Source organism: Bemisia tabaci, chromosome 8, assembly GCF_918797505.1.
Source record: "Bemisia tabaci chromosome 8, PGI_BMITA_v3".
Lineage (NCBI taxonomy): Eukaryota > Metazoa > Arthropoda > Insecta > Hemiptera > Aleyrodidae > Bemisia > Bemisia tabaci.
Window position 1 is genome coordinate 46,699,516 of NC_092800.1, and position 24,576 is coordinate 46,724,091.

The 24,576-nt window shown below is 34.7% G+C and overlaps 2 protein-coding genes across 6 annotated transcripts in view; one reads left to right on the top strand and one right to left on the bottom strand.

Moving 5' to 3' along the window:
• Nucleotides 1-176: 176 nt before the first annotated feature.
• Nucleotides 177-24,576, bottom strand: part of aralar1 (calcium-binding mitochondrial carrier protein aralar1) — a 50,688-nt gene continuing 26,288 nt past the window's right edge. For all 3 annotated transcript variants that reach the window (XM_019057817.2, XM_019057819.2, XM_019057818.2), the window contains 15 exons: nt 23,070-23,215; nt 22,343-22,458; nt 20,874-21,013; nt 19,704-19,850; nt 18,510-18,645; nt 17,522-17,615; nt 14,153-14,246; nt 13,501-13,576; nt 7,839-7,957; nt 6,530-6,697; nt 5,912-6,052; nt 5,227-5,421; nt 4,169-4,271; nt 3,537-3,627; nt 177-2,594 (listed from right to left, as the gene is read on the bottom strand). In XM_019057817.2, the coding sequence (XP_018913362.1) occupies nt 2,432-2,594; nt 3,537-3,627; nt 4,169-4,271; nt 5,227-5,421; nt 5,912-6,052; nt 6,530-6,697; nt 7,839-7,957; nt 13,501-13,576; nt 14,153-14,246; nt 17,522-17,615; nt 18,510-18,645; nt 19,704-19,850; nt 20,874-21,013; nt 22,343-22,458; nt 23,070-23,215 (1,929 nt within the window). In that variant the 3' untranslated portion in view covers nt 177-2,431. The remainder of the gene's footprint in view (nt 2,595-3,536; nt 3,628-4,168; nt 4,272-5,226; nt 5,422-5,911; nt 6,053-6,529; nt 6,698-7,838; nt 7,958-13,500; nt 13,577-14,152; nt 14,247-17,521; nt 17,616-18,509; nt 18,646-19,703; nt 19,851-20,873; nt 21,014-22,342; nt 22,459-23,069; nt 23,216-24,576) is intronic.
• Nucleotides 7,973-13,273, top strand: LOC109041457 (chymotrypsin-2). 3 transcript variants are annotated; one of them, XM_072303394.1, is made up of 5 exons: nt 7,973-8,465; nt 9,520-9,710; nt 10,118-10,293; nt 10,929-11,247; nt 12,903-13,273. In XM_072303394.1, exons 2-5 carry the CDS (start codon nt 9,551-9,553, stop codon nt 13,178-13,180), a joined length of 933 nt encoding a protein of 310 aa, XP_072159495.1. In that variant the 5' UTR covers nt 7,973-8,465; nt 9,520-9,550; the 3' UTR covers nt 13,181-13,273. The 3 variants fall into 3 exon arrangements, with proteins under 3 accessions (XP_072159495.1, XP_018913367.1, XP_018913365.2); XM_019057822.2 differs by having other exon boundaries at nt 7,973-8,790; nt 10,929-11,237; nt 12,903-13,139; XM_019057820.2 differs by having other exon boundaries at nt 7,974-8,790.

The following is a 24,576-nucleotide window of genomic DNA, read 5'->3' on the forward strand; positions in this document are numbered from 1 at the left end:
AAATTTTTGGGGTCAAAAGCGAATGTTCTCTTATCGGGCTGAAACCAAGCTAATTCCCTTTGAAATGACCCAAGGAATTCTAGAAAAAGGAAGGAATTCTAGAAAAAAGAAGGAATTCTTTCAAGGAATTATCTAGTAATTCTTGAAAAATTACGAAATGAAATCAGATACAACAGTTTTTTAAGTAAAAATAAAAATATTTTGACTTTATTTCTTTTATAAAGATAATACAGTACCAGTTGAGAAGAAAACAAACAGTTGACATGAGAATTTCAGATTTTCCATCCCTCAAAAAATAAAAATTGTGACCTAACAGAACAAATAATAGTTCCTTCAAAAGCATTTAATTTGTGCTGTTCAAAGGCATTTTATAAAAAGGACAGATCGCGTGCACTTATAATAAGAGTATTTAACTGTTACCTCACGTTCTCGAAAGAAGAAATTTAGTGAGAGTTCAGAGTGCAGTTGCCAAACATTTGATAAAGATAGAACTGTCTTTAAAATCTTAATAATCGTTACTTCTCTGTCAGAAGAACATGAAGATGATTACAATTCTCACTCATAGTGATCATATTGAGGTTCACACAAAAACACAATTATGATCCTCAAGATGGAAAGCGATGGAATTGGCGAGCGTGAAAACACTGCTGCGAGTAAAAACTGTGTACAGTATAAAAGCAATCAACTGGCACAAGTTTGAAAATATTATTAAATGCATAAATTGTGCAAAAAATCAACAAATAAATTCTCCCTCAAACTTGGAAAAACAGAGGAAAATGCATGAGTGATGTTAGTGACTGTACTATTCATTTCGAAAAACTTTGCTATACATTGTCATCTCCAGCATGAACATACATCTTGTTGACGCTGTTTAGTACTTATACAAACACTTTTTTGTTTCATGGGAGAACTGTCATGTGAATTAGTCTGAAAATTTCCTCTTTTACCCTCACAAGGATAAATAAAAATCGGTAGAAACTTTAGGATAATTCATACAATGATTCTCTTATAAACAAGTAAAATTTGACTAAGTAATACTTAAACAGGTTATCGCAATACAATTCTTTCGTGCAAGAGACACCAACATACACACAAAGCGAAAAAATTAAAAAGATGTCCTTGAACATTATTTTCTACCAGGAAGGAAAAAATGAACGATTCCAACTGCAAGTCAACATTTTCTATAACAATATTCTCAATACAAAACTAATAATACATAAATAAATAAATATAGATATATATTTTTTTAAATGATTAGTTTTCATTTGATTGAAATTAACTTACAAATAAAAAAGCGTAAAATGTATGATGCGTGATGCTCGAGGGCAAAAAGGAATCATTGAAGCACGAGATTGTTCCGCACAAGAATATTTACATGACTGCTAATCATAAAACGAATTAACGATTACTTCCCATTGAAATATTCATCCAACTCAATGTAATGATATGAAGATAGTAACAATTCAATTAGCTCTGAGGAATGTACGCAAGCACAAGAGGCTTCATGAGTTCAACAGAAAGAAAAAGTCACTTTCTTACTATAGTCATAAATTTGGCAGAGACAGAGGAGGGAATGATTTTTCTTGTTCATCTATAAAAATTTATGGCACGTTGAAAAAACGAAAAATTGGACAGCTGAGAACCAAACGAGCAAAATTTAAAAAACCCAAGGCCCTACTCAGTTTGTGCTGCGCTAAGGAAAAATGACGTATGAGCCTTCACTCCTTCAGGCATTGCTAAATTTTCTTCGATAAAGTGTGAGTTTTCAGAGGAACTTGGGTATATTTTTCCCCCAATTTTTCAGAGAATTTCATTCGCCATTCAATCTAAAGAATCTGAAACTTAAAAGGAAAAATATTTATACATTTCCTTGGAAATTAATGATTGATAGGGGAAAATTTGGAAGCATTTGGATGTTCATAAGGCGTTTTTCCATAGCACAGCAGTATGGTCCTTATTCGGACTGCATTGTGCAATAAGGAACTACAATTTCTAGCTCTTACGTAAAAATACCTATCTGCATAGGGGAACTGACAGCACATATGTTGTTTCTAAAATGAGCCTGAAATTGTAGTTCCTCATTGCAAACTGCAGTCCATTTCAATTTGGATAATCCTTACTACAGTTAAAACTTTCTAATAGGTCGCCATATTCAAATTGATATTTTGTAGCATGGCTTATCAATTTGATAGGATTGTGAATTTTTATCTCTTAGATTTGCTTCACTAGAAAAAGTACCTTAAAACATACATGCTACCTTTCGAACAGGGCAGATTGAGGGTTTCGCAAATCATCTAAAAAATACGGAGACATTATGAGGAGTGACAAAGTTTTCGTATACACTGGCAGCCAGCAACGATATTGCAGGGAAGCGTTTGAGCGGTGTTGCAGGTTTCATTCCTTTGATCAGTTCCAGCTATCTGAGTGAGTTTCAAGCGGATTTGAATTTTGGGAGGCAAAGGCCAAATTTTGTCTCGATACCCTTAATGATCGGCACAGCAACTTGGTAGCCTCCGATGTGGTCTGGGTTTGTTGAGCGCAGTTCCTCGGCGACTCCATGGGCAGGAACATCGTATTCTGAGCCACTCGGACGCCTGAAATTCACAAATGCATGATCAATTACGATGAAATGGAATAGAAAAAACTCTGTTTTACAAAGAGAGAATGTTATCCCTTAATAGAGTTTTAAAATTGATTCACTGGGCGGATTATTCCAATGAATCATGAGGAAAATTTGGGGGAGGAGGGCCAGTTAGGGATTTATACTTACAAACATCTGCGGGCTGATAGTTGAAATTGATAGACAAAGAAAATACAAGGAGTATGGAGCGATCCTACTGGTTGAAATGGTTGGTTCGTATAGACAAAGGGAGACTATCAAGGGTTGCTGTTAGTAAGTCTACTACTTACCTCCTTTGTCCATTGCAACCACCCAGTACTACCAATAGAATCTCTCTATATCCCTATTGTCCTCTTTGTCTATCAATTTCAATAATCAGCCTGCAGGTTGGTAATTATCTGATTGGAAAGAAACACATCATCTTTCCCATTTGTTTATAGTTCCGTTTAGCAGAAATACATCCAATTGAACTACATTTGGCAATAAGGAACTAAACTTTCTGGCTCATTTAAAAAACGACATATGTACCATTAGTTTCCCTACAGACATATGTTATTTTACAGATGAACCAAAAATTGTAGTTCCTTATTTCAAAATGAAATCCAATTGAAACCTTTCAACTCAGCAAGTTTTCGGCAGATTGGCACCTGACAAACTCGGAAATTAGACATTTTCAGAAAGTCTTGATTAGTGATGTCATTGAGTGATGCGTATAATGGTCATCAAATTTTGTTTTTTCTACACGGATTGCTAATTCGTTAGTTTGAGGAATTCTCATCCCAGAAAGTCAATGTTTTGTTAAAAATGATGAATTAAGATCATATAAGACTCAAGCTTTGAACTTAAGATGATGATCATGATTGTAAAGAGAGTGCTTCATACTTTACATGTAAATGAAAGAGACAAAAATACTTACGTTCCACCAAAATCAACATAGAATAGCCGCTGAAGGATTTCGTAAGTCCATAATGTAACTCCAAATTGGGGAGAGGATCGACAAACACGAGCTGCATAGGATAGATAATGAAAAATTTGAGTAATAATATTGGGAAAAAAAAAAAATAACAACTTGCCTATCATCATGCCCGAACAGACATGTAGGGAAAAAACTGCAGCTAGAGAGACAAAAACTTTTGCAATGCTTTATCAATGTTTGTCATGTATTTCAACTGGTTTAAAGCATTTACTTTTGCTACTTTATCTAAATAAAAGAAAAAACAAACGCTTCAAAACAATTTAAATCATTCAAGAGAGACACTGAGATAGATTGCTTCAAGGCTTCCTTATTTAGGCTACGTTTTCTTGTACATCTCTCTTGCAGCAAAGCCGGTTGCTGGGAGAGCCACAGAAAAAATGCCCAAGGACATGGAATATTTGAAAATGCATGATACAAGCCATTCAAAATGGACCTTCAGGAAGGTATTACAGACTTTTATGATGTGCTCAACTTGATTTTTCAAAACATTTTTGAAATGCACATTTGAAGAATGCTTCCCACCGCTAATTTTCAAACTGATGACATGCTACTTAACTGGATTCAAATCTTACCTCCGGCACCCTTCCAGAATGCTCTTGGACCTTCCTCACGATATATTTTAGCGGCACAATCTAAAAGTCCCGTGTAAGTTGATTGTCCTTGTCGAGCAACAACCTAAGAAGACGAGAAAATACATTTTTGAAAACAAGTTGAAAAGAATGTTGTAAAATTATTGGAATGGGATGTTCGTTCAAGAGTGCGTTATTTCAGGAAAAAAAGATGCCAGTCAAACTGTTTGAACTAATCCTTAATTGAAAGCAGAAAAATGAAACTTTTCTTTTATGGCTAAAAAGAGACCAAGGCATCTTCTATTCCTTTTTTTCCTTTTTAAGTTTTTTTTTTTTTTTATTTTTTTTATTTATTTTTATTTATTTTTTTTATTTTTTTTTTTTTTTTTAAATGTAACATTGAAAATAAGCACAAATGTCATTTGGATCGAAAAATTCCCAACTCCTAGGTTTAAATTCAATGACACTATACTGTATCATGAAAGAATTGAAAAGTTTCATATATTTTACTCAGAAGTTCTTTAAACTGAATTACGAGCGCTAAAAACATTTCTCATTCACTGAAAATTTTCAGCTGAATTCTGTTTTTAGTTTCTGGGATTAGACTTTCTTTGAAACAAGCTATTTGATTCTTTCCAAGCCTTTGCACATCAAAATTTATACTGTCATTTCTTCGAACTTTAACTTTCTAAAAAATCTTCAACAAATGATTTTTAAAACGCCTCAACTTTGTCAATTTTGATCAGAGGCGGACCTAGCATGTTGGCAACACTGTATTTCCACCATTTTAACCTGTATTGAATAATCGATTCTTGTCGGAGCACCTAGCCCCTCTGAGAATCAATACATTCCCATCGGTTTAAATGAAGAGAAAACAATATTGCCAACTCCCTGGATCATCCAATGATTTTGGGCTCTTGTTCAAGATCTTGATTTCCAAAATTTTGGCATGATGTCCCTTTGTCTAGAATTACAATACCTTTATCCTAGAGAGGAGTTACACCCATGCAAAAACGTAATGATAAAAGAAACAGAGAGTCAATTCTCTTCTATAGGCCTACCTGGAGTCTAGTTTTAATGACATCTGCAGGAGTAACTAAAGCAGCAGCTGGAACACCAGCCACACAACCTGCTAATAATAACGACAAAGGCGTGTTGTACCCGGTATCATCAGCGAGGAATTTTTTCATATGATTGTAAGCAGGGAAATAGATAGCACTGAATGGTATATCTCGCAGCCAGCACGCTTTGGCACCCTGCAAAAAAAAAATGGAAGATGTTACCTATGTGGTGTATTTTGCGCCTAAGAGACAAATGTTCCGTATCGAACTGACCATGGTGATAATTTTACACTCGCCCAAGGGGTCAGGAAATAGTCATAGTAACAGGATCATTCCCAGCTTTTTTATTCCCAGGGTTAGTCTGGGGAGAAGGGACTCTTAAGGTTTCTACAGAAATTAGAAAATGAAATTCCCTGATTTCCCAGACACATTTTAATAAGATTTCCCGACATTGGAAGAAATGCCAGACGGTTAAATTGACATAATTTGAAATAATTTTCAGGCAAATTTGTTGTTCAAAACGACAAACCCATTCTGGAAAGCAAATGAAAGTGACTGGACAATGTTTCCTAACATTTTTTCCCTTGACATTGAACAGAGAAGTGCTGAAGGTTAAAATAGAAAACAATCACAAACTAATGAGTTTTTGAGATTTAAAAACCATACGATCACAGATAATTCTCACTTTGTAAAGTCCAAAAAATCCTAGTTCTCTAACAACCGTCAGTGCTTTGAGTTTCTGGCCCCCGGCAATTTCACCAGCGACTTGAAGTCTAATTTTAACTATCTCCAGAGGATTCGTAAATGCCACTTGACTGAAGCCGGCCTGAAAAAGAAAAAAACATGAATGATCAGTTTTAGTGATTTTAAAATTTCAAACAGTGAGAAATTTTGGTCAAAATATCATTAAAAAATGAAGATTTGATTGATACTGAGACTTTATAACCTACAGTAACTTCTTTAAATAAAATCGAGATAATTATAACTTGATTTCAACTGAGAGATTAGCGGATCATCAGCATGTCACTCAGCAAAATTTTCCATTTGACAAGTTTTCATTTTCAGTTTTTAAAAAAAACAATCGAGTAATGCGCGAACACTTTTTTGTCGATTTTATTTGAATAAGAAATTTTAGACTGCCTTCAATACAGTATCAACAATTTCCGGGGATCCTTATAACTTCCTTGAAAGTCACTAATTTTGGAAAATGGTTAAAAAAAGCAAAAGTAAAAATGCAACTCTAATAAGTGAAGTTCAAGCAGCAAAAGGAAAAGCAGGACATGAAGTAAATAAAGTTACTTACACAGCTTCCTGCTAAAATTTCTACTGGAAGAGATACTTTGCCATCGACAGAAAGTTTATCCTTGACAAGGTCGTTCACTGTTAATTTTGTTGCTTTTTCTGGAGCAACACCCATAATTTGTGGTAGGAGACCTCGGTAGAGACCGAACACTCCTTCATGTCGAATCACCTGAAATAGAAAACGGAAGCTGTAATATTAAAGCTTTTCTCCTCCTACAAGAAAATGTTGAACAAACGATGTTCTTAAATAACAGTTTCAAATCATGGAGTGGATCTCCGATTAATGTAAAATTAACAGGTGTATGTGAGTGAAATCAATCTACGACACCAGGTAGTAAAGACTCTTAAAACCCGATACAATCTATTCAGCATGCTAGTTACATACTGGTAACTCAACTCTTACATTCAAAAGTAAAAAGAGTTTAAGAAATGATACACGACAAAAGTCATAATATTGGTCTGCAAGAAAAGGAATCAGATGATTTCGATGTTTTGGACTCTATTGGACCGTTTGGATTATACATTGACGAGCCTTAAATCAAAGTTACAGAATACATCGATTGTACTGCTTGTTGCAATTAGGAACTACAATATTTCGCTTCGTATAAATACATACAACAAATACACCATTAGTTTCTCCATGTCCATAAAAGTTTTTGTGCATGAGCCAGATATTGTAAATCCTAATTGCAAAGTGTGGTCCCATTGGATGGATTTAAACAGAATCAGCCTAACTGTATTTCACGTTGCCGAATTTCTTCTTAAATTTTACTTTCTTAAACGAAGAACTGAACGACATACGGCCTTGAAACTTCCCACAGATTTAGACTTATGGACTATACAGGATACACTTTCAAAATTTCAAGTCAGAATTGTGATTTGTTTTCTGTTTAAGAGGTAAAACATGAGTGGAAATTGGGCAATGTCTGATATAGTTGGGCTGATTCTAGTTGAAACTGTCCAATTAAGATGTTAATCCAACCAGTGCACAGAAACTGGAAAGTATGAAAAAAGATAGCTCTCATTTCTTGACGAGAGAGAAAGTTTAATTTTTGGCATCTACTACTGATGATTGATTACTTTCGTTGAAATTTTGTTCCTTTGGAGTTTTCATCGATACCTAACCATGCCGTCTTCATGATTTTTTTATTCCTTAAAAAAAAATCGATGAGTATAGAAAGGAGCTATTATCAATCGCTCTTGTCTATAATTGTTATCAGTCCCTTCGATCTGTAACTTTAAAAAATTCAAAGAGCCCTTCCAGGAGTAGAGAATGACGAAGTCCTCCGTCAAAAAACTTGGGTATTTACCTTTTTGAAGCAATCCCAACTGCTTCTGTACATTAATTCACCTATGAAGGAGCCAGTTCTTTGATTCTGCATTCTAGTTTTAACTAAATCAATAGGGTAGACGGCAGTAGCACCAATGGCTGTTGAAAAAAAAAAATTAAGAATGAATTACAACTAATTACTGTATGTGTGTTCATTATGATATGGCCTACATTTTGCAATTCAGAACGATAATTTCCGGCTCATCTGTAAAAACACTCATGTGCAAAGGGAAACTAAGAGTACTTATGTTGTTCCTTGATTGAGCCAGAATTTGTAGTTCCTAATTGCAAAATGCAGTCCATATGTAATTGCTACAACAGTGATAACCAGGATATAGAAACATAATTGAGTATTTTTCTGGTATGAATGTACGTGTCCGTGGTCCTAAATTGGTCATAGCAGGCGGACTCATAATAAAAAAAATTAAAAAATAAATATTTTCATTGAGTTCAGATCAAAAGAAATATAGGGAGGGGAAGGATTAACTTATTAATTTTCTACCCACCAAATATGTAACCATGGAAACTTCAGTTACTCATGGTAGAGTTTTTGTTTATTAAATTAACCGCAAAATAAAAAATCCTGAGGTGATTCTCCCTCATGCAAGTAATTCCAGTTATGAAAGTATGTCTTTCATTAAAATATTTCACTCTCTTGTGGCCGATTAAATAAATGACAGCATATTGTGACAAGATAAACAAGCTCCACATGTCTACGTGGCCTGTTGGCAAGTGAGGGCCGTAAAGCTCAATTTTTCTGTTTTGTTGTTGTGAATAAAAAAATGAGGATGAAAATTATAGCCAAAATGAATAAGTATTGTTTCATTTTATAATGACTAACCAAGAAAAAATTGATTTATGCATTTATTAGGTGCTCATAGCATTGACTGATGCTTTCGAACTAATGAATTTTTCACTATTAAATGGATGAGGTAAGCGACATTTATTAAAAATAAATTACATACTAAAGATCTTGATCTAAATTTTTTTTTAAAATTTCAATTCTGCAATAGTTTAGACTTTTCATGAGCCAGGAGACATGCTGTAATTTTTAAACTTTGACTATATTTTACTTGAAGTAACAAAAACATGACCTATTCATCCCACTGAAGGCTTTGATAATTCTATATTCGTTAGAGGAACGACCATTTTCGATGACTCGCACCAAAAAATCTCTAGTTTAAAAAGGTCTGATACAAGTGCACAACATCTGATAATTTTAATCCCTGATTATAGTCAGAATAACATAATATGTAATGGGATCTGTGAAAAAGGACTTAATCTTCCTTAAAGAAATTTTGCCTTAACTTTTTGTAAATGCATGGAGGAGGCGAGTCTGGAAATTTTGGCGCAAGTTTGACCCTGAATGCTCGAAAATTGAATGGGATGCGAGGACTGAAGTTCCAAGACGAAAATTCTTCGGTCGTAGAAAAATGTGGTTGAAATTTTTGAAAAAAGTTAAGTGAAATTTCCTCTCGGAGGACAAGGTGCTGTTTCATGGATATGCTCACATGACACTTTATAAGAACCAGTTTGAATCTTTCAGCAGAGTCAGATTCTTAATATTCTAAACCAGTCATAGTTCTAAAATCATTTTATCGTTTTGTGAAAATCTGCAAGGAATTCAACACAGAATCTCATTTTACTTGAACCTTTTCCAGAGAATTCACTGACTGAGCTGATAAAAATGTCATGCTCTTGTTTTTTTTTGCACTGACATTGATCATACATCAAACAGAGCTCAAGAACATTCATCACCTTCAGCGTCGCTTGGCCGGTGGCCTAGTCCCATGTGCTGGGGAGTTCCCGTACCTTGCAATATCGCTGCATGAGCAATTACATTGCACTACAGGTAACATTGCTCATAAATCCAACTGACTGCTGAATTGCATAAACCGTTAAAGGACCAAGCTTAACACAGATGAACCAGATCGCATCAAGATCAAACCAAAGGAGAGATGTTCCAAGTTTTAATCCTCTATAGGACTCTATTAGGGATGGGGTTCAACGTCTATTTCCACATTCAAAATATTTGTCCTATTCTTCAAATTTTTGTCAGGAAAAATGTATGATCAGTTAGGCTCAAAACTACCACTAACTTATTTTTTTTCCAAAACATGACTAAGTTATTTTCTACTACTAGGATAATTACTTTTAAACAGCTACTTGAAAATTACAAAAAACTGAAGTACATTCACTCAAGTTCTCTCATATAAATCTTGATGATATTCGTTCACCTCTTTCGTTTTTTTCTTACAGCGATCATTACAGAACAATGGCTCCTTGGTGCAGCACACTGTTATATCATTCGTGGCAAGAGAATAGATCCAAAAGAAATGTTTATAGTAGCCGGTATTCTTGACTACCAAGATAAGAGTTGTAAATGGAGGCAAGTTAGACAAGCGTTGGAGATCCACCTCCATCCGAAATTCAAGGTATTTTAAACAATTATTTTGAGTAAGAAGTCGTTAGGTAAGGAATTCTCGATATGTTCTGCTTTTGTGATGATACAATTTTGTTAGACACAGAATCAATTCTGCAATAATTTAATGTCATCAGATAGAATTATATTAAATTGAATTAAAAACTGAATGAATTTTTTTAGAATAAAATTCAGTTTTATTACAAATAAAAGTTTGTTTTAGTTCCAGGAGATCTTTCAAATAGAAAATTTCTGAGAAAAGATAGATTAATAACTGTATGGCAAGATTTGATCATGATTTAGCCTCATAACATTCAGTTTTTGTTACAAAATTCTTCTTTTGTTTTTTTGCTTATATTTCACCTGGAAAAGACCATTATGATGAAAAAGCTTTTAATGACTGCGAAAAAATCTAACAAATTGAGCAATTGGGCAGCAAAAAGTATGAATTGAGGTTCAGTCCTCCACTATGGTACAGCGTTACATGATGAAGAAATTGCTACAACCTCTAAAATATATTGTTCCCTAAGGATAAAAGATGAATTTTTTATAGAATATAAAGCATTCAAGAACGTCAATTTACGATGATAATGCATAGTATTCCACCACAAAACTATCTGAGAAAAAGTATTGTTTATTTTTCATAAGGAGAAACAAATTTCAAAGAACGACATTGGATTAGTCAAAGTTGAGCCTTTTGAATTCAACCTAGCAGTGCAAAGTATACCCTTGAGTGGCAAACCATTCCCCATCGATGAGGAGGTGAGGTGCACAGCTGCAGGCTGGGGTGACACTGATCGGATGTCTTTCAATTCCGTGTTAAGAAAATTGGACGTAATTGCAGCTCAGAGCCCGAAAGCTTGCCCAGGACTCCAGATAAACCAGCGGAGAAGGGTCATATGTCTTGTTCAAGACGAGGGCAAAGGTCTTTGCGATGGAGACTCAGGCGGCCCTTTAGTATGTGATGGTAAAATTCCTACGTCCTCTTACTTCATTATTTAATTGAGGAGCTTTCCGGAAAAAGGGCACATACCGAAAAAAACGCGTTGTGAGAAAAACGCATTTGAAGTTTTCATTCTTACTTCCTGGCCACTGATGATGACATACATCAGAACTGGGGCATTCATATCAACGTTTATACATCCTAAAATGAATAACGACCATTGGTAAAACTTACACTTCTTTCAGTGTTGTGAGAGGATTTTTTTAAAATTTTCCGTTATGTGCCCTTTTTCCGGAAATGGACCGGTAGTCATAGGTTTTGGCTTTTGAAGCTGAATTTTCGAGACTTCAATGAGTTTCTAAACAAAAATAAATAATTCCGATTAATTAATAAATAATAATTTAGATCGCAAACGCACGGGTGGATCATCTTCGATCATTATGAATGAAAAAAACAGCGAAACACGCGAAAAAATCGAAAAATTTAAACTCACAACAGACCATTAAAAATTGAATGGTTAATAATTACACAAATTCACGTGTGACCGGTGCAACGCGGAGACAATCCCTGCAACCCGATGCTATTGCATTGATTAGCAGAATCAGTACGATGCATGATGCATCTGTAGTGAGGGATCCTTATCAGTACCCATCACCTGCCTGTCTGCCTGCGTGCTATCTCCTCAACGTCGCGGTGACCGTACCCAGGGGCAAATAGGCGAAATACGCCTCTGACCCTGACTTAGTCTCACAAAACTTGGTCTCTCAGCTCCAAAAATTGATTAATTAAGCTGAAACTCGGGACATTGGTACATTAGGATGCGAGGAATCCATTTCTGCCATTTCCGGAAAAAGGGCACATACGCGTATGTGCCCGTTTTCCGGAATGCTCCTCAATTCTTCCTTGCAATTGGACTAAATTTAGCAAGAAGGCACTGCAATATCTAGCTCTATTGAGAAACAATGCAATTAGCCTTCATTTCCCTATGCACTTTAAGTTTTTGCTGATGAGCCAGAAATTGTAGTTCTGAATTGCAACCTGTGGTCCAACTATGACTGTCAAAAGGCAGAAGTGGAACAGGGGCAAATATTTATTTATTTGATTTTCAACGGGCGAACCCAATTACAAGTCATTCATGAAAGTCATTTTTATTAAGATGAGTTAATTAGTCAGAATTGAGAATTTCCTTTAAAAATGTTCCCTTGTATCCTAAAGAATAAGTTGCCAATGCTTTAACTCAATTCAGCTCAAATTAAGAGCATATAATTTCATATTAAACTGACAATTTTGAGCCCTGAACATTACAAAAAAACCTTGAATACCTTTTCTTTGTAGGACTGCTATTTTTTACATATAAGTTCAGACCATTATAAATCTGTTGTGGTTATTGTTTGGGCATTTTTTGTGACACAATTTTTGTAGCCAGTGCTTAAAGCAGTGGTGCCAAAATCGGAATTTTGAGTTTTTCTGGTGCTTCAAATCCTTTCCCCCGCTGGTGGTCATAAATGTACGGAAATAATTTTTTTTCTGCTTTTCATTGCACAAATATAACTTATTTGCTAAAAATATAATTCCTTCATAACTAAACATTTTGAAATCTTATTAGAAACATCACTTTTCACTCTGTAAACACGAAGTTCAACAACACGCAACATCGTACTACCCTGTATTTTTTTCAGGCGAAATGGTTGGCGTTGCTCATCAGGTTTATTTAGAGACATACAAGAACTTCTTTGCTCCGCCACCAGATAGTATGGATTGTGGGGCACGTGAAATCGTCCATACATACATGTTCACCTGCCCTTTTCTTGACTGGATTAAAAGTTACGTCCCTGAGGTGCCACCTCAGCCACCACATTGTTTTTATCGACGCAACTCCTATCATCCAACACCTGACTACCGCAGAATAAACAGCTTCTTACTACCTTTCCTGAATCAGTCGAGTGTGAATCACTGATGGATTTATTAGCCTCGATTTGTTGGCAAGTTAAAACTGCAACCATTTCACATTTGATTTTGTAAATAGCATGTCTCGATGTATTGCTCAAATTTGAAAAAAGTAACTTGTGGATAATATTTTTATGCGTTTGGATTTTAGGTGCAAGATGGTAAAATTGAGTTGCAAGAAGCATAGGTCTTATCTGAAGTTTGCATCTGCAAGTTTTTGTGATTGTATCAGAGACCATGGCTTGCTATCTTTTGTAAAATAAATGCTTGATGACATATCAATGGAATCAACAAATTTAACCTAAAGAAATAGGAAGAAAAGTAAATTACCTCCAGCTACGGAGCCAAGAGAAAACCGGTATAAACTTTCTAACATTTGTATCCCAACACTACGATCCGCAGGACTCTGAAAAAAGAACATCTTCTTTAGAAATAGTGGAGGAAAAGTAAACAGTTGATTAGTGTTAGCAAGCTTGCAAGGTTGATATTACACTAGCTTTAGCTTTTTTATCCACTTGAAGCGGTGAAAATAAAAAGTAACGCAGCATCAAATTTCCTTGAGGTAAAAGGATGACAACATCAAATAACACTACAAATGATACTACAAAAATAAAAAATCATCTTTGGAATGTTGGAGACCGAGTTGGACGGACACACACAGAGTCGTATCAAGTTTGAATAAGGAGAAGGAGGTTTAAGTTTTATTCCTCCATGAAACATAATGTAGGGGACCAAGTTTAACAACATTTTCATGTTCAAAATATTTATTCTCAACTTTGAAATTATGACAGGAGAAAACCTACAACTATCCTGAATTCCTGACCTAAACTACTTGATTTCAAAACTACACGCAACCCATTTTTTTCCTAGATGCGACTTGATGTGTTTGTGTGAAATAATGTCCATATCGCCATAAATTTGTCTCATATTTTGCGTGAGAATTGAATCAGTAAAGAGAAAAATTGATGAGTTGGAAACTTACATCAACAGCATGAATTTCTGTGTATCTCTTATCATGAATGTGTTTGAAGTACTGTTCAGGTGCAATGGCTTGTAAGTCACTAAAAACAATTCGCCTGAAATAAAAAATGAACTAGCGTTAGTTGGATCTTTTGAATTGTTAATTCATGGAAAAAATCAGGAAATTTCAAGTTTCTCTTCATTTTTCAAACGGCAACATTTACTTTCGCATTTTTTTCTTATTTTTTTTTTCTATTCACTCTCGCTGTAAACCTGTGCCAATGAGAGAAAAATAGAGCTAATTAGATTTGGAGATGTGATAAATGAACGAAAAGAGCACCAATTTAAAACACTATCAGCTGAATGATCAACTAATGAGCTGATGATAATTAAGTTTAATGACCACTTTAAGCCCAGTGAAAATCAAAATAGATATAAATAATTGACTCTAGAGTCGAAAATACAAACATATATACATATCGACGGTGTAAGTCGGCAATCACATAACTCGGTTTGCGACATCGCAGACTTCCTGTCATACTTTATTTTTTAAACGGAAAACTACTCAACAGCAATTCTTTAAAACTGTGGTGATTTTTCTTCTCTGTGCGAAGAAAATTCTGCAAAAACTTCAAGGAATGATGTCGATTTGTTCTCCTTTAAAAAAATAACATAGAGGCGGAGATTTTCAGACACCGCAAATGAGTTATGTGATTGCAGACTTTCACCGTCAATATGTGTATTAGCAAGTCATATTAACAGTAATCAAGATAACTTTACACAGTTAAACATAGTTGATACTTGAGAGTAAATTAATTCAACTTCCGTTTTTCAGAGTATTAAATACCTAATTTTTCAATTAATGACCAATTCATTTTTAGCTCAGGCTGGTGCTGAATGGCCTGAGTGATAGATATGGTATCTATCGATCATGGTAGCTGCAGGTACATCTATTTTATCTTATGGTGTTTTATCGTGCGGTGGGAATGGAATGCATTCAAAACATTCATCCACCTACTCAAAAGAGAAGTCGATCCATCCACTATTAATAACAGGGTGTCTACTAGAATCTCTCTAAAAAGAGTAGGGACGATAGCCGCTTCTCCCATCCACTAAAAAATAATTATTACTGCCTTCCATAGAAAAACTAAGTACTTTCAGGTGACCGATATCTAAACTACTTAACGTAATAGCCATTAAATGGCTGCTAAAGTAGACTTCTCTGTCTTTCAGAATGACATATTAATGGCTGAAGTGTGAAACCAAGTGTCTCCATTGAAGAATTTCAAAATGTTTACAAAGAGAAAGTAGTTGACATTATAGCTTGTTTATACAGAATACTCTTCTAACAGAGAAGAAAAATCAAGGATGTTTTCAAGAAAATACATTGACCAATTTTCCAATGAAAAAAAAAGTATGAAGGGAAGTCTACAACGTTGCAGACAGAGATATGTGGTTTCGCACTTCGACCATTGATAAGTGCCGAACTACTTCTTTTAAAACTCTCGTTAACCACTTCAACTAACACATTTCAACACAAACTATTCCAGATCATTTATATTTCTTCCATACTTTTTCAGTCCTTGATTTATTTTTGTACTTGTTCGGAACTTCCAGACTTTATGAACCTGTCAACACCTTTCAGGTCAGGAAAAATCCGAGCAACAGGATGGCAAAGACTCCATCAAAAAATGCAACGATCATCAGCTACGATAAGCTCAGATATTTACATACTGATTAGACACGCATTAGACAAAAATCAAGATAGGAGAAGGATGGGAACGCCGAAATAAATAGACATGCAATGAACCTGAGTTCAGAATAAAAAAGTCATGTGAAGTCTAGCTCTCGAAAAGGAAGGATTTAAAAAACTTTTAAACAAAACTAAAAATCATCGGTACACATATAATTCTATTAGTTAACACTAAGACACCGGATGCACAGACACGACAAGGAAAAAAAAGGAGTTCTAAACAGACCCAAACCGAAAATGGTGATCGTCGCTGAATCTGATGAGTGAAGTATCATCCGGTAAAGAAGCAGCACAACAAAAGCCAATATAAGATGAGACAAGGTAATTGAGGAAAACGTGAAGAGAGCTGTTCTGATTAAAGGATAATTTTACGAGTTCGGTGGTGGTCCTTGAACCTCGTAAGCCCCTGAACCCATACACAATAGATTTAATATTTTTCAATCATAATTTTCTTTTCGTTGCCTGTTTCTTTATCTAAATTGGTGGATTCTAGATTTTACAGACTTATTGAGTTTAAGCTGATACGGACAAGTTCAAAATTAGGATAATCATTAGAATATTATATGGATGTATTTCTGTCAAATGGAACTGAGCGCCAATTTGAGTTCCTTTTGAGGAATTTAGAATCCCGGATAGCGCGTTCTGTCAAACGGAACAAAGCGCCATGGAAAAGCATTGCGGGTATAGGAGCGAATGAGCCCGACGCCCGGTTCCACCGCCAATCCAAGCCTCCCTCTACCTTCCTACCCCGATGGCGCTTACTTCCGTTTGACAGAAATATGTCCATATTATTGAGCTAATATACCCCAGGCGCATGAGTACCAAACCTGAATGGTAAATTTTTTTGTATTTTATTATCACAAGATGAGAAAATATATTTTTAAAAATTGGGGCAAAATTCAGGGGAAAATTACGCTGCTCGTTCTTGCTAATTTCTTCTTAGTCTTAAGTGGCAATACGATACCATATTAGAATAATCCGATCTCCGATGTGCTTTTACATAATTTGCACACTACAAGGAAAATCAAAATTATTGCACTTACACACGTTTTTGTTCATTTTTTACCTGCCTCGGACAAACTTAACGAATAACCACTTGAGAACAAAACTGAAGGATTATTGTTATTATTGGCCAAAGACTTTTCTAATGTCTCTAGCAATATTTACATGCCTGATAAAAATGCAGAAACCATACAAATAGTGTTTTTTGCTACGAGTTAAACAACTGTTTTGAGAATTTTAAGACAAGATTGTCCTATTTGGAACAGAATTTGCAAAAGTCCCCACATTCTCCATCCCGTATGCGAGGAAAATTTTTGCCACAAAACTTTGCAAGGGTATCTATCTTGCTTATTTTGAAGTAATTTATGGTTTTCATGTGCGTTTTCTACACCAGTCTCATCCCTAAACATCAAAATTGCTTGAGATCAGTTACTGAGCTGTTTTCTGATCCAGCAGCAATGTAAGAATACAAAAAAAAAAAATGTTGATGCAGTACATAGTGAAGAACTCTTCCAGACTTTTTAAGTAAAATTTTGACTTGGAGGAGAAGTTTATTGAAGCCACAACCACTATTTGATACAATTAATCAAATTAGCTAGTCACCTAGAGTACAGAAAAAAAGAAATGCATACCTACCCTCGTTGACCAATTAGGTGACACAGGGAAAATAGGATATCCACCTCTAGGGGTGTGATTTGAGACATCATTTGTGCTGAGTATAGAAATTCCTCTGAAAAAAACCAAAATTCATTTAAAGAGATCAGATATTTAAATGAGTGTGCTTAAATTACGATTGCAAAGACTTCTGTTACAGAATTTACAAGGAAGCACTTCAATTTTAGGCAGGTAATGGAGTCAGCAATTTATAGCAGGGGTATAAAAACACCAAGGTATCAAACAAATTCTGCTAAAAATACTGGTATTGTTTTGAATGTTTCTTAAAAAAATAGATTGATTATCAGATTTGAACTCAATCCTTTGGAAAAATCTATTTTGTAAACCCTAAAATAAAGCTGAGAGTATGCAATCGCGAAAATGGACCATTCCATTCGACAATTCGAATCAAAAATGTCGCATAAGCATACTTCCAACTTCTTTTCAGGGTCTACGAAAGAGAATCTTTCTATTTTTTCCTTTTTCACATCGGCTTTGCACAGACCTTGCAATCAAACAAAATGTACAAAGAAAAGGGATCAAAATCTTTGAAAAATTTGGTTTTAAAAGGTTTCAAAAATTGCAAGAATAACTTGAAGCTGATTTTTAGAAAAACAGGAAGAAGAAGCTTAATGGCCTCACTACAAATCAAAGGCTAAAGTAAAAACTGCATATCTTAGGTGGCAACGTTGGAAGTATCAGATCATGCTTTATTGTTTCAAAAGAAAACAAAGCAACGATTCCTATTGAAGTTTGTTATCCTTTAACTTTCCTCACTCATTCTGAAAAAATCACACAGAATTGCAAGGAAACATTTTAATTAATTCTCTTTGAAAGCAGACTGAGAGATTTTGAAGCGTTACAATGGAGATGCGCATTTTTTGCATTTAGCTATTGGTCGGCTTAGACATTTTTTAATTCTTCGAAGAACTCACTCGAAAAAAAGGGGATCGGGTGTCTTCCCACTTACCTTTCGTGACTTCTTGTTCTCTATTTTCTTGAGTAGCGTTTAAATAGATTCTTTTGACTAATTCCATGTTATTTAAAAGAGATGTAAAAGCCATGAAGTAGGGGAAGCTCACTTTGTGCCCTCCTTGTCCGGCACTCTGAAAAAAAAGAAAAAAATTTACTCAATTATACTATGATGAAAAGATACCAAAATAACTTAGTTCCTTCTTCTGATAAAAACACAAAAATCTTGCAACAACAAGAGGACGTCAAGAAATTGCTGAGCAGCAATATTAATATCAATAAAATACGTAAGCTGATAATGATAAAATTAATTTTCAAAGGTAATGCTTTGTCTATTTTATTTTATTTTTCCACCATCATATTAATAAACAGGACAAATTGCACACTTTACAGTAAAATTAAACACTCTTTTCATGAGGCAAATCAGAAATTTAGCTGATAGGCCAAGACGCTGGAGCATGAGAAACGGTCAATTTTTGAAACTTTTAGCATCTCTGCTAAGTATCACTCATGTTCAAATCAGTAATGTCAGATTTTACAGAATATGATTCAACTGTTTTAAGAGAGGGTAACTAACAGCCAAAGATTGAGTTTTCTCTGAGGTCATTGATTGCCTTTCTAACAAAATTACTTCGAGAAAGCTGTGGCAATCAACTCGTTAGATGTGTGCAACAGTTACTCGTTATAACAACATTAGCTTTATGAATCCATCTCAATGAGAGGACAGATGCAATTAAATTTTCTTCATGAGGACTTGTGAGAAAATTCTGGCAGGAACTTTGCACTTAATTTTGGAGATTTAGGGGCAGTTTAAATGAGCGCTATGGAGGTTTATAGAATTTGAATTTTCAAAATTGTGAAGAGACGTAAAACGAAGAAGTCTGAATGTCACTTGAAGGCAACATCACTAGATAATACAAAAACAAATCATGTGATTTTTCATTGTACAAACATGTGTTTCTTTTTACGTGTGATTTTTTTTTGTGACTTTTTTTACTGCTTTACATACCCTACAGGAGTAATCCTATGCTTTATCAGTTAAAAGGCAACCGTTATTTGAGACCATCAAACTGGCCAGGAATCAAACCAGGGACTTCTTGATCATGAAATCAGCGCTGCGACACTACGGGAGGCTCACAAAATGAGAGACAATTGAGGAGGAAGAGCATGAAATTTATCAGGATATACTTACAGCCACTAAATTATCTTTAACTTCATTTGTGAGCAGATGACTTTTGACTAAGAGCATAATATTTTGAAAATCTAAAGCAGTGATGAACCCTGAGCCTGATTTATCAAACTGGCGGAATGCTTCTATACCACATTCTTCGTGAAAATCCTGAATAAACATTAAAAATACACATTAAAACAAATTTTCAAAGCAAGAAAAAGTATTGACCCATTATGAAAGATTCCTTTCTCAACTGTCCTCCTACATTCTTTCTTTTTTTCAGAGAGATCAAAATAAAACTTTCAGCAAATTATCCATCAATTTTTGACTTTTCAAAATAGCGAAAAAATGAGCTTCGATGCAAAGACTGAAATAAATCTTTAAGGTGGCGACAATCTCTGGAGAAATTTTCTGATATTCCAGTTATAGAATATGTGGGAGAGCAAAAATAGGATATGAGAGTCTATGATATCCAATTTATTTTTACTTTCATCATGTCTCGTTTTACTTTTAAACATGTTGAAACTGTTCCCCTTATCTTTCTCTTGTAGATGCTAAAAATTGTTAGTTCAGTCAATGAATGGAAATGAAGCAATGATACTCCTTTCCACAAGACGCAGGCACCTATAAAATAACTAATTTGCTTTCCACTCTTAAGCCTGGGGCTGTGCACAGTATATAATCATGCTGATAAAAATACGAGAAGACAACTGACACAGTGATGACACAAAAAGCTTCTTTTTAAGTAGCCTTGGTTTTTAGCATAGAGATAGGAGAAACGTTTTGATCGCACTGTAAATTTCAGGTTTTTGAGTTACTTTTTTTTAAATCATGTGTAGAAAATGTTGGGCATCCTAAAATATGTTTTTGACGGAAGTTTCAAAATTGATGTACCTCATAATGCACTGAGTTCTGGCAGTAAGATTAAAACTTTCAATGCCACATTAACATTTGCTACACCCACCCTGTTAACGAGGTTAGGAAAGCAAATGGAACCTTGCAAGCACTTCAAGTCTCCTTTTAATACAATGACATCTTTGTGTGACATCCACGAAACTTGTCTGCTTCTATCATTCTACTAACATAGAGGCGTCATAAATTGTGCGGAAATATGGAAAGAAATAAGAAGGCAAAATTCACAGTAAATTATTTCAATTCAAACATAAACTTTAAATTAAGAGGTGCACTTACATGAAGAAACTGGCTAAACTCTGAATAATTCACAACCCTGTTCTTATCTTTACCAAAATATAATTTTAAAAAATCACTATCTGGATTTAAAGGCATTTTGTGATGAAGTTCTGTTTTTTTCATTACTTCCCAAAATTCCTCTGTAAAAAAAAGAAGACAATACATGTAACCAATAGAAGGAAAAAATTCAGAAGAAATAACACAGAAAAATGAGGCAAAAACCTTGATACTTCCATTTTCTAAAGTACTGGGACAATGATATTTACGAAAGGAGGTTTGGGTTAATTTAAAATTAATATCAGTTTCAGAGATTAACATCACAGAAAAAGAGAAATTAAGATTCTAACCAGCGGGCTGATAATTGAAATTTAGTGTTTGTCGGGCGGACATAGATGCCATGGGTTAAATGGCGAGGCGTGATTGGTCGGCTATGTCTTATCGCTGCTTTGTTGTGCCTTTGTCAGGTGGAATGGACGACATACTGTCGGAAACTTAAGAGGTATCGATAGCTTGTACATGACAAAGCAGCGATAAGACATAGCCTACCAATCACACTCCGCCTTTCAACCTATGTCATCTATGTCCGCCTGACAAACACTAAATTTCAATAATCGGCCTGCAGTGGCATGTCGTGCTTTGTGATGAATCAGTTGATCTCCTATTTAAACCTATGAAAAAGGATGAATTATCAAAGCATTCGAAATGAATGCTTTAATAATCTCTGTTGTTTCAAATGGGAAAATATCGATGACTGATGATTCTCGCTGCATCACTGCAACCAATAGTATCCCAGGCATTTTTTAGACTAGAAACATTTTGCTGAAAAAAGTACTCGAGAAAAGCTGTTATGCTTTAAAGAAAAAAGGTAGAGCAATAAAGCACAAGCATGACGTAGCTAAAAAGAAAAGAAAAATTGCTCATCAAAAAGGCAAGGGGTATTTTGACATAGATAATGTGTTTCTTGCCTTGTTGCAAAATTTAATCCAGATATTTTCCTTGTGATATTAAATCAATTATTATTAAATCAATGACAGTGGGTCAGTTGCGCTGGTCACAAAACGGGTTTTGATAAACTAAAAATAATAAGATCTATCCAAACAACAACTTTACACGTTCAATATTAGTCAAGATGTTGCGCTTTGAAAAATTCATTTTATGACATCATCCACCATGGTAGTGACATCCTTGATTTCTTCCACCTTGTTTTCATTGGAGGTTCACCTTCAGTAACCAGTGCAAATGTGTGTCTCACTGATCGATGAAAGCAAGGTTGAAGAAATTGAGACAAATTGTCACTATTACCAATTTTATCGAGGAGGAGATTCTAATCAAATGACCTGATTTTTTATATGCAACTCGACATTGCATAAAGAGTTACCAAAAAAATTGGCAAACAAAGGAATTGTGAACAGGGAACTAAAAACGAAGGGCCAGTTGGCCAAATTTTGAAATAAGAATGGCGAACTTACTGAAACCGATCATCCCGTTACCATTGAGGTCGAACAGCTGAAACGCTGTTTCGTACAAGGCATCTGGGACGCAGAGCAAACCTTCGAAAGCTTGGAACTCGGAAAATGATATGAGTCTGAAAGAATGAATATTAATGAATATTTTTACTATGAATGAATATTCAAATTAGTTATCAGTGCCTAAATTTTAAAAATAAATTAAAGAGAGAAGGTACAGTTAGAAGAAGGGGATAATCCTTTTTATTAATTGTACCAGTATTTCTTACTTACATTTTATTTGTTTATAGGAGAACTGTTACATGAATTTTCCTGAAATTTCAAGTGATTTTTCTTCCTTTATCTGAGAAAACACTTTGAAATTTTGTTGACTAATTTATGCGACGATTCTCCCATGAAAAAATAAAATGTTTACAAAAAACTGAAACAGCCCAGACGAGATGCATTCCTTTGTGCGGAGACAACGATTTTAGGCACATATGGAGCATGCTGCATGGCACTTGGAAAAGTCAAAATGCTACCTTAATTCTTAGACAATACAAAATGTCTCTAACATGACTCTATTCACTTATTTCAAGGGATGACTGCGCTCTTTTCTCCACAAGATAAGCGCCTTATTTACAGTAAAGGGACCAAGAGCTTTTGAGAGCTCATTTTTGTGTTTAAAACAAATCTAGTAGAGGATAGACTTCAAATGAGGAAAAAACAGCAAAATCAAACTAACGCTCACCCATCTTTGCTGGTATCGACGATTCCAGCCAAAAGTTTGACAGATTCAGGATTTGCATTGGCTTCCGGTGGCAGTACACCCAGGAATGTTTGGATAAAGTCACCATCAGTCATATACAACTCTCCATCTTTTTCAACAGTTGCATACTAAAGGAACAAAATCATAATAACAGGTAAATTAAACATCAAGGACAACGAGCTATTCATAAAACACTTATTTTACAAGCGCCTGAAAAACAGACCTTTCGTCTGCCTTACCAATACCATGGAAAAATACCTTATCTGCAATTGCATGTAACAAATATGAGTATTTAATTTCATAATTCCTTAGAATATTAGCTCAGGACCGCAAAAAAAGGAAAACAGAATTACTTTATTACAAAATTGTGAGATTATTCCACATTCAATTTGTTGAACAAACGAGAACTAAGCAACAATTCTCAATAAACTACCTAAAAAATATCTTCTTCTTGAGACAATTTTTGACTATAAGTTTTAGACATCAGTACCTAATGTTGGCTCATTAATTTAAAAAATAAACTGTTGAGGGAATGTATCGAAAATTAAATGCAGATACTTCCGAGTTGATGCTTGGTAACATTTGATTATACTATTTTTCTATCGTTCATTTCTCTATTTTATTTGAATAGAGTCTTCCAATGTACTTCCTATGTCATAGTCTTGTAAATTTTTTGTTTGTTTTTCATTCTTAGACTTACTTGATACTCATAATCAATTGAAATTCAAAAAGTATCGAGATTTCTATACTTTGGAAATATTCGGGAAAGTATTCTATACTAGAGCACAAGATTACAACAAAGAAATTTCATTAGATTATTACATAGGTTTGGCACATTACTTATGACTTTCCCTACTTGGTTAACAAACGAGCAATCTATTAGAGTAATGTCAAAAATTCATTTCTTACACAACGAATAAGTTCTAGTACGATGCATTGTCTTAAAGACATTAGAATGAAGATTTTGAATTCTGAGGTAACTATTAGACTGAGAAGATTTATGCAAGGTCAAAAGGCAAACAAGCAATCTGACTGGCAAAAAAAATTGAATCCACTTCTACTGTAGCCGTTGAAAACACAGAAATTTCAACTTGAGAGATCTACAGTGAAGAAACTATGAGATTTTGAACTGCGCTATGATGGCACACTAAGTGTTTCAGGCAGTCACACTTTTTTGTTTTAAAAATGAAAGATGTGATGGATGAGTAAGTTACATTATATTTTTGGAATTTAAAGAAATTTTTTTTGGAGGATTTGGAGATTTTATGAGGCCTTGAAGTCCGTAGGTAGTTCTGACACCTCTTGCCTCCTTAGAAAAATTGAATAGTGCAAATATCTGCATAAACTGTCTTTATCTTCAGTTCTAACCAAAATAGTCTTTTGATTTCTATTTGTACTGCAAGGCAAGAAACTATACATGGATTTTACTGTATCAATTTGAATTTGCTGTCTTTTTTAAGAATTTCATGGATGAACTCAAATTTTTCTC

Bases quoted from the DNA above. Each gene is read 5' to 3' on its own strand.
- LOC109041457 (XM_072303394.1), top strand. From the start codon at position 9,551: ATGCTCTTGTTTTTTTTTGCACTGACATTGATCATACATCAAACAGAG. The intron at 10,294-10,928 runs GTATTTTAAACA...ATTTTTCATAAG, and splicing joins ACCTCCATCCGAAATTCAAG to GAGAAACAAATTTCAAAGAA. The intron at 11,248-12,902 runs GTAAAATTCCTA...TATTTTTTTCAG, and splicing joins CGGCCCTTTAGTATGTGATG to GCGAAATGGTTGGCGTTGCT.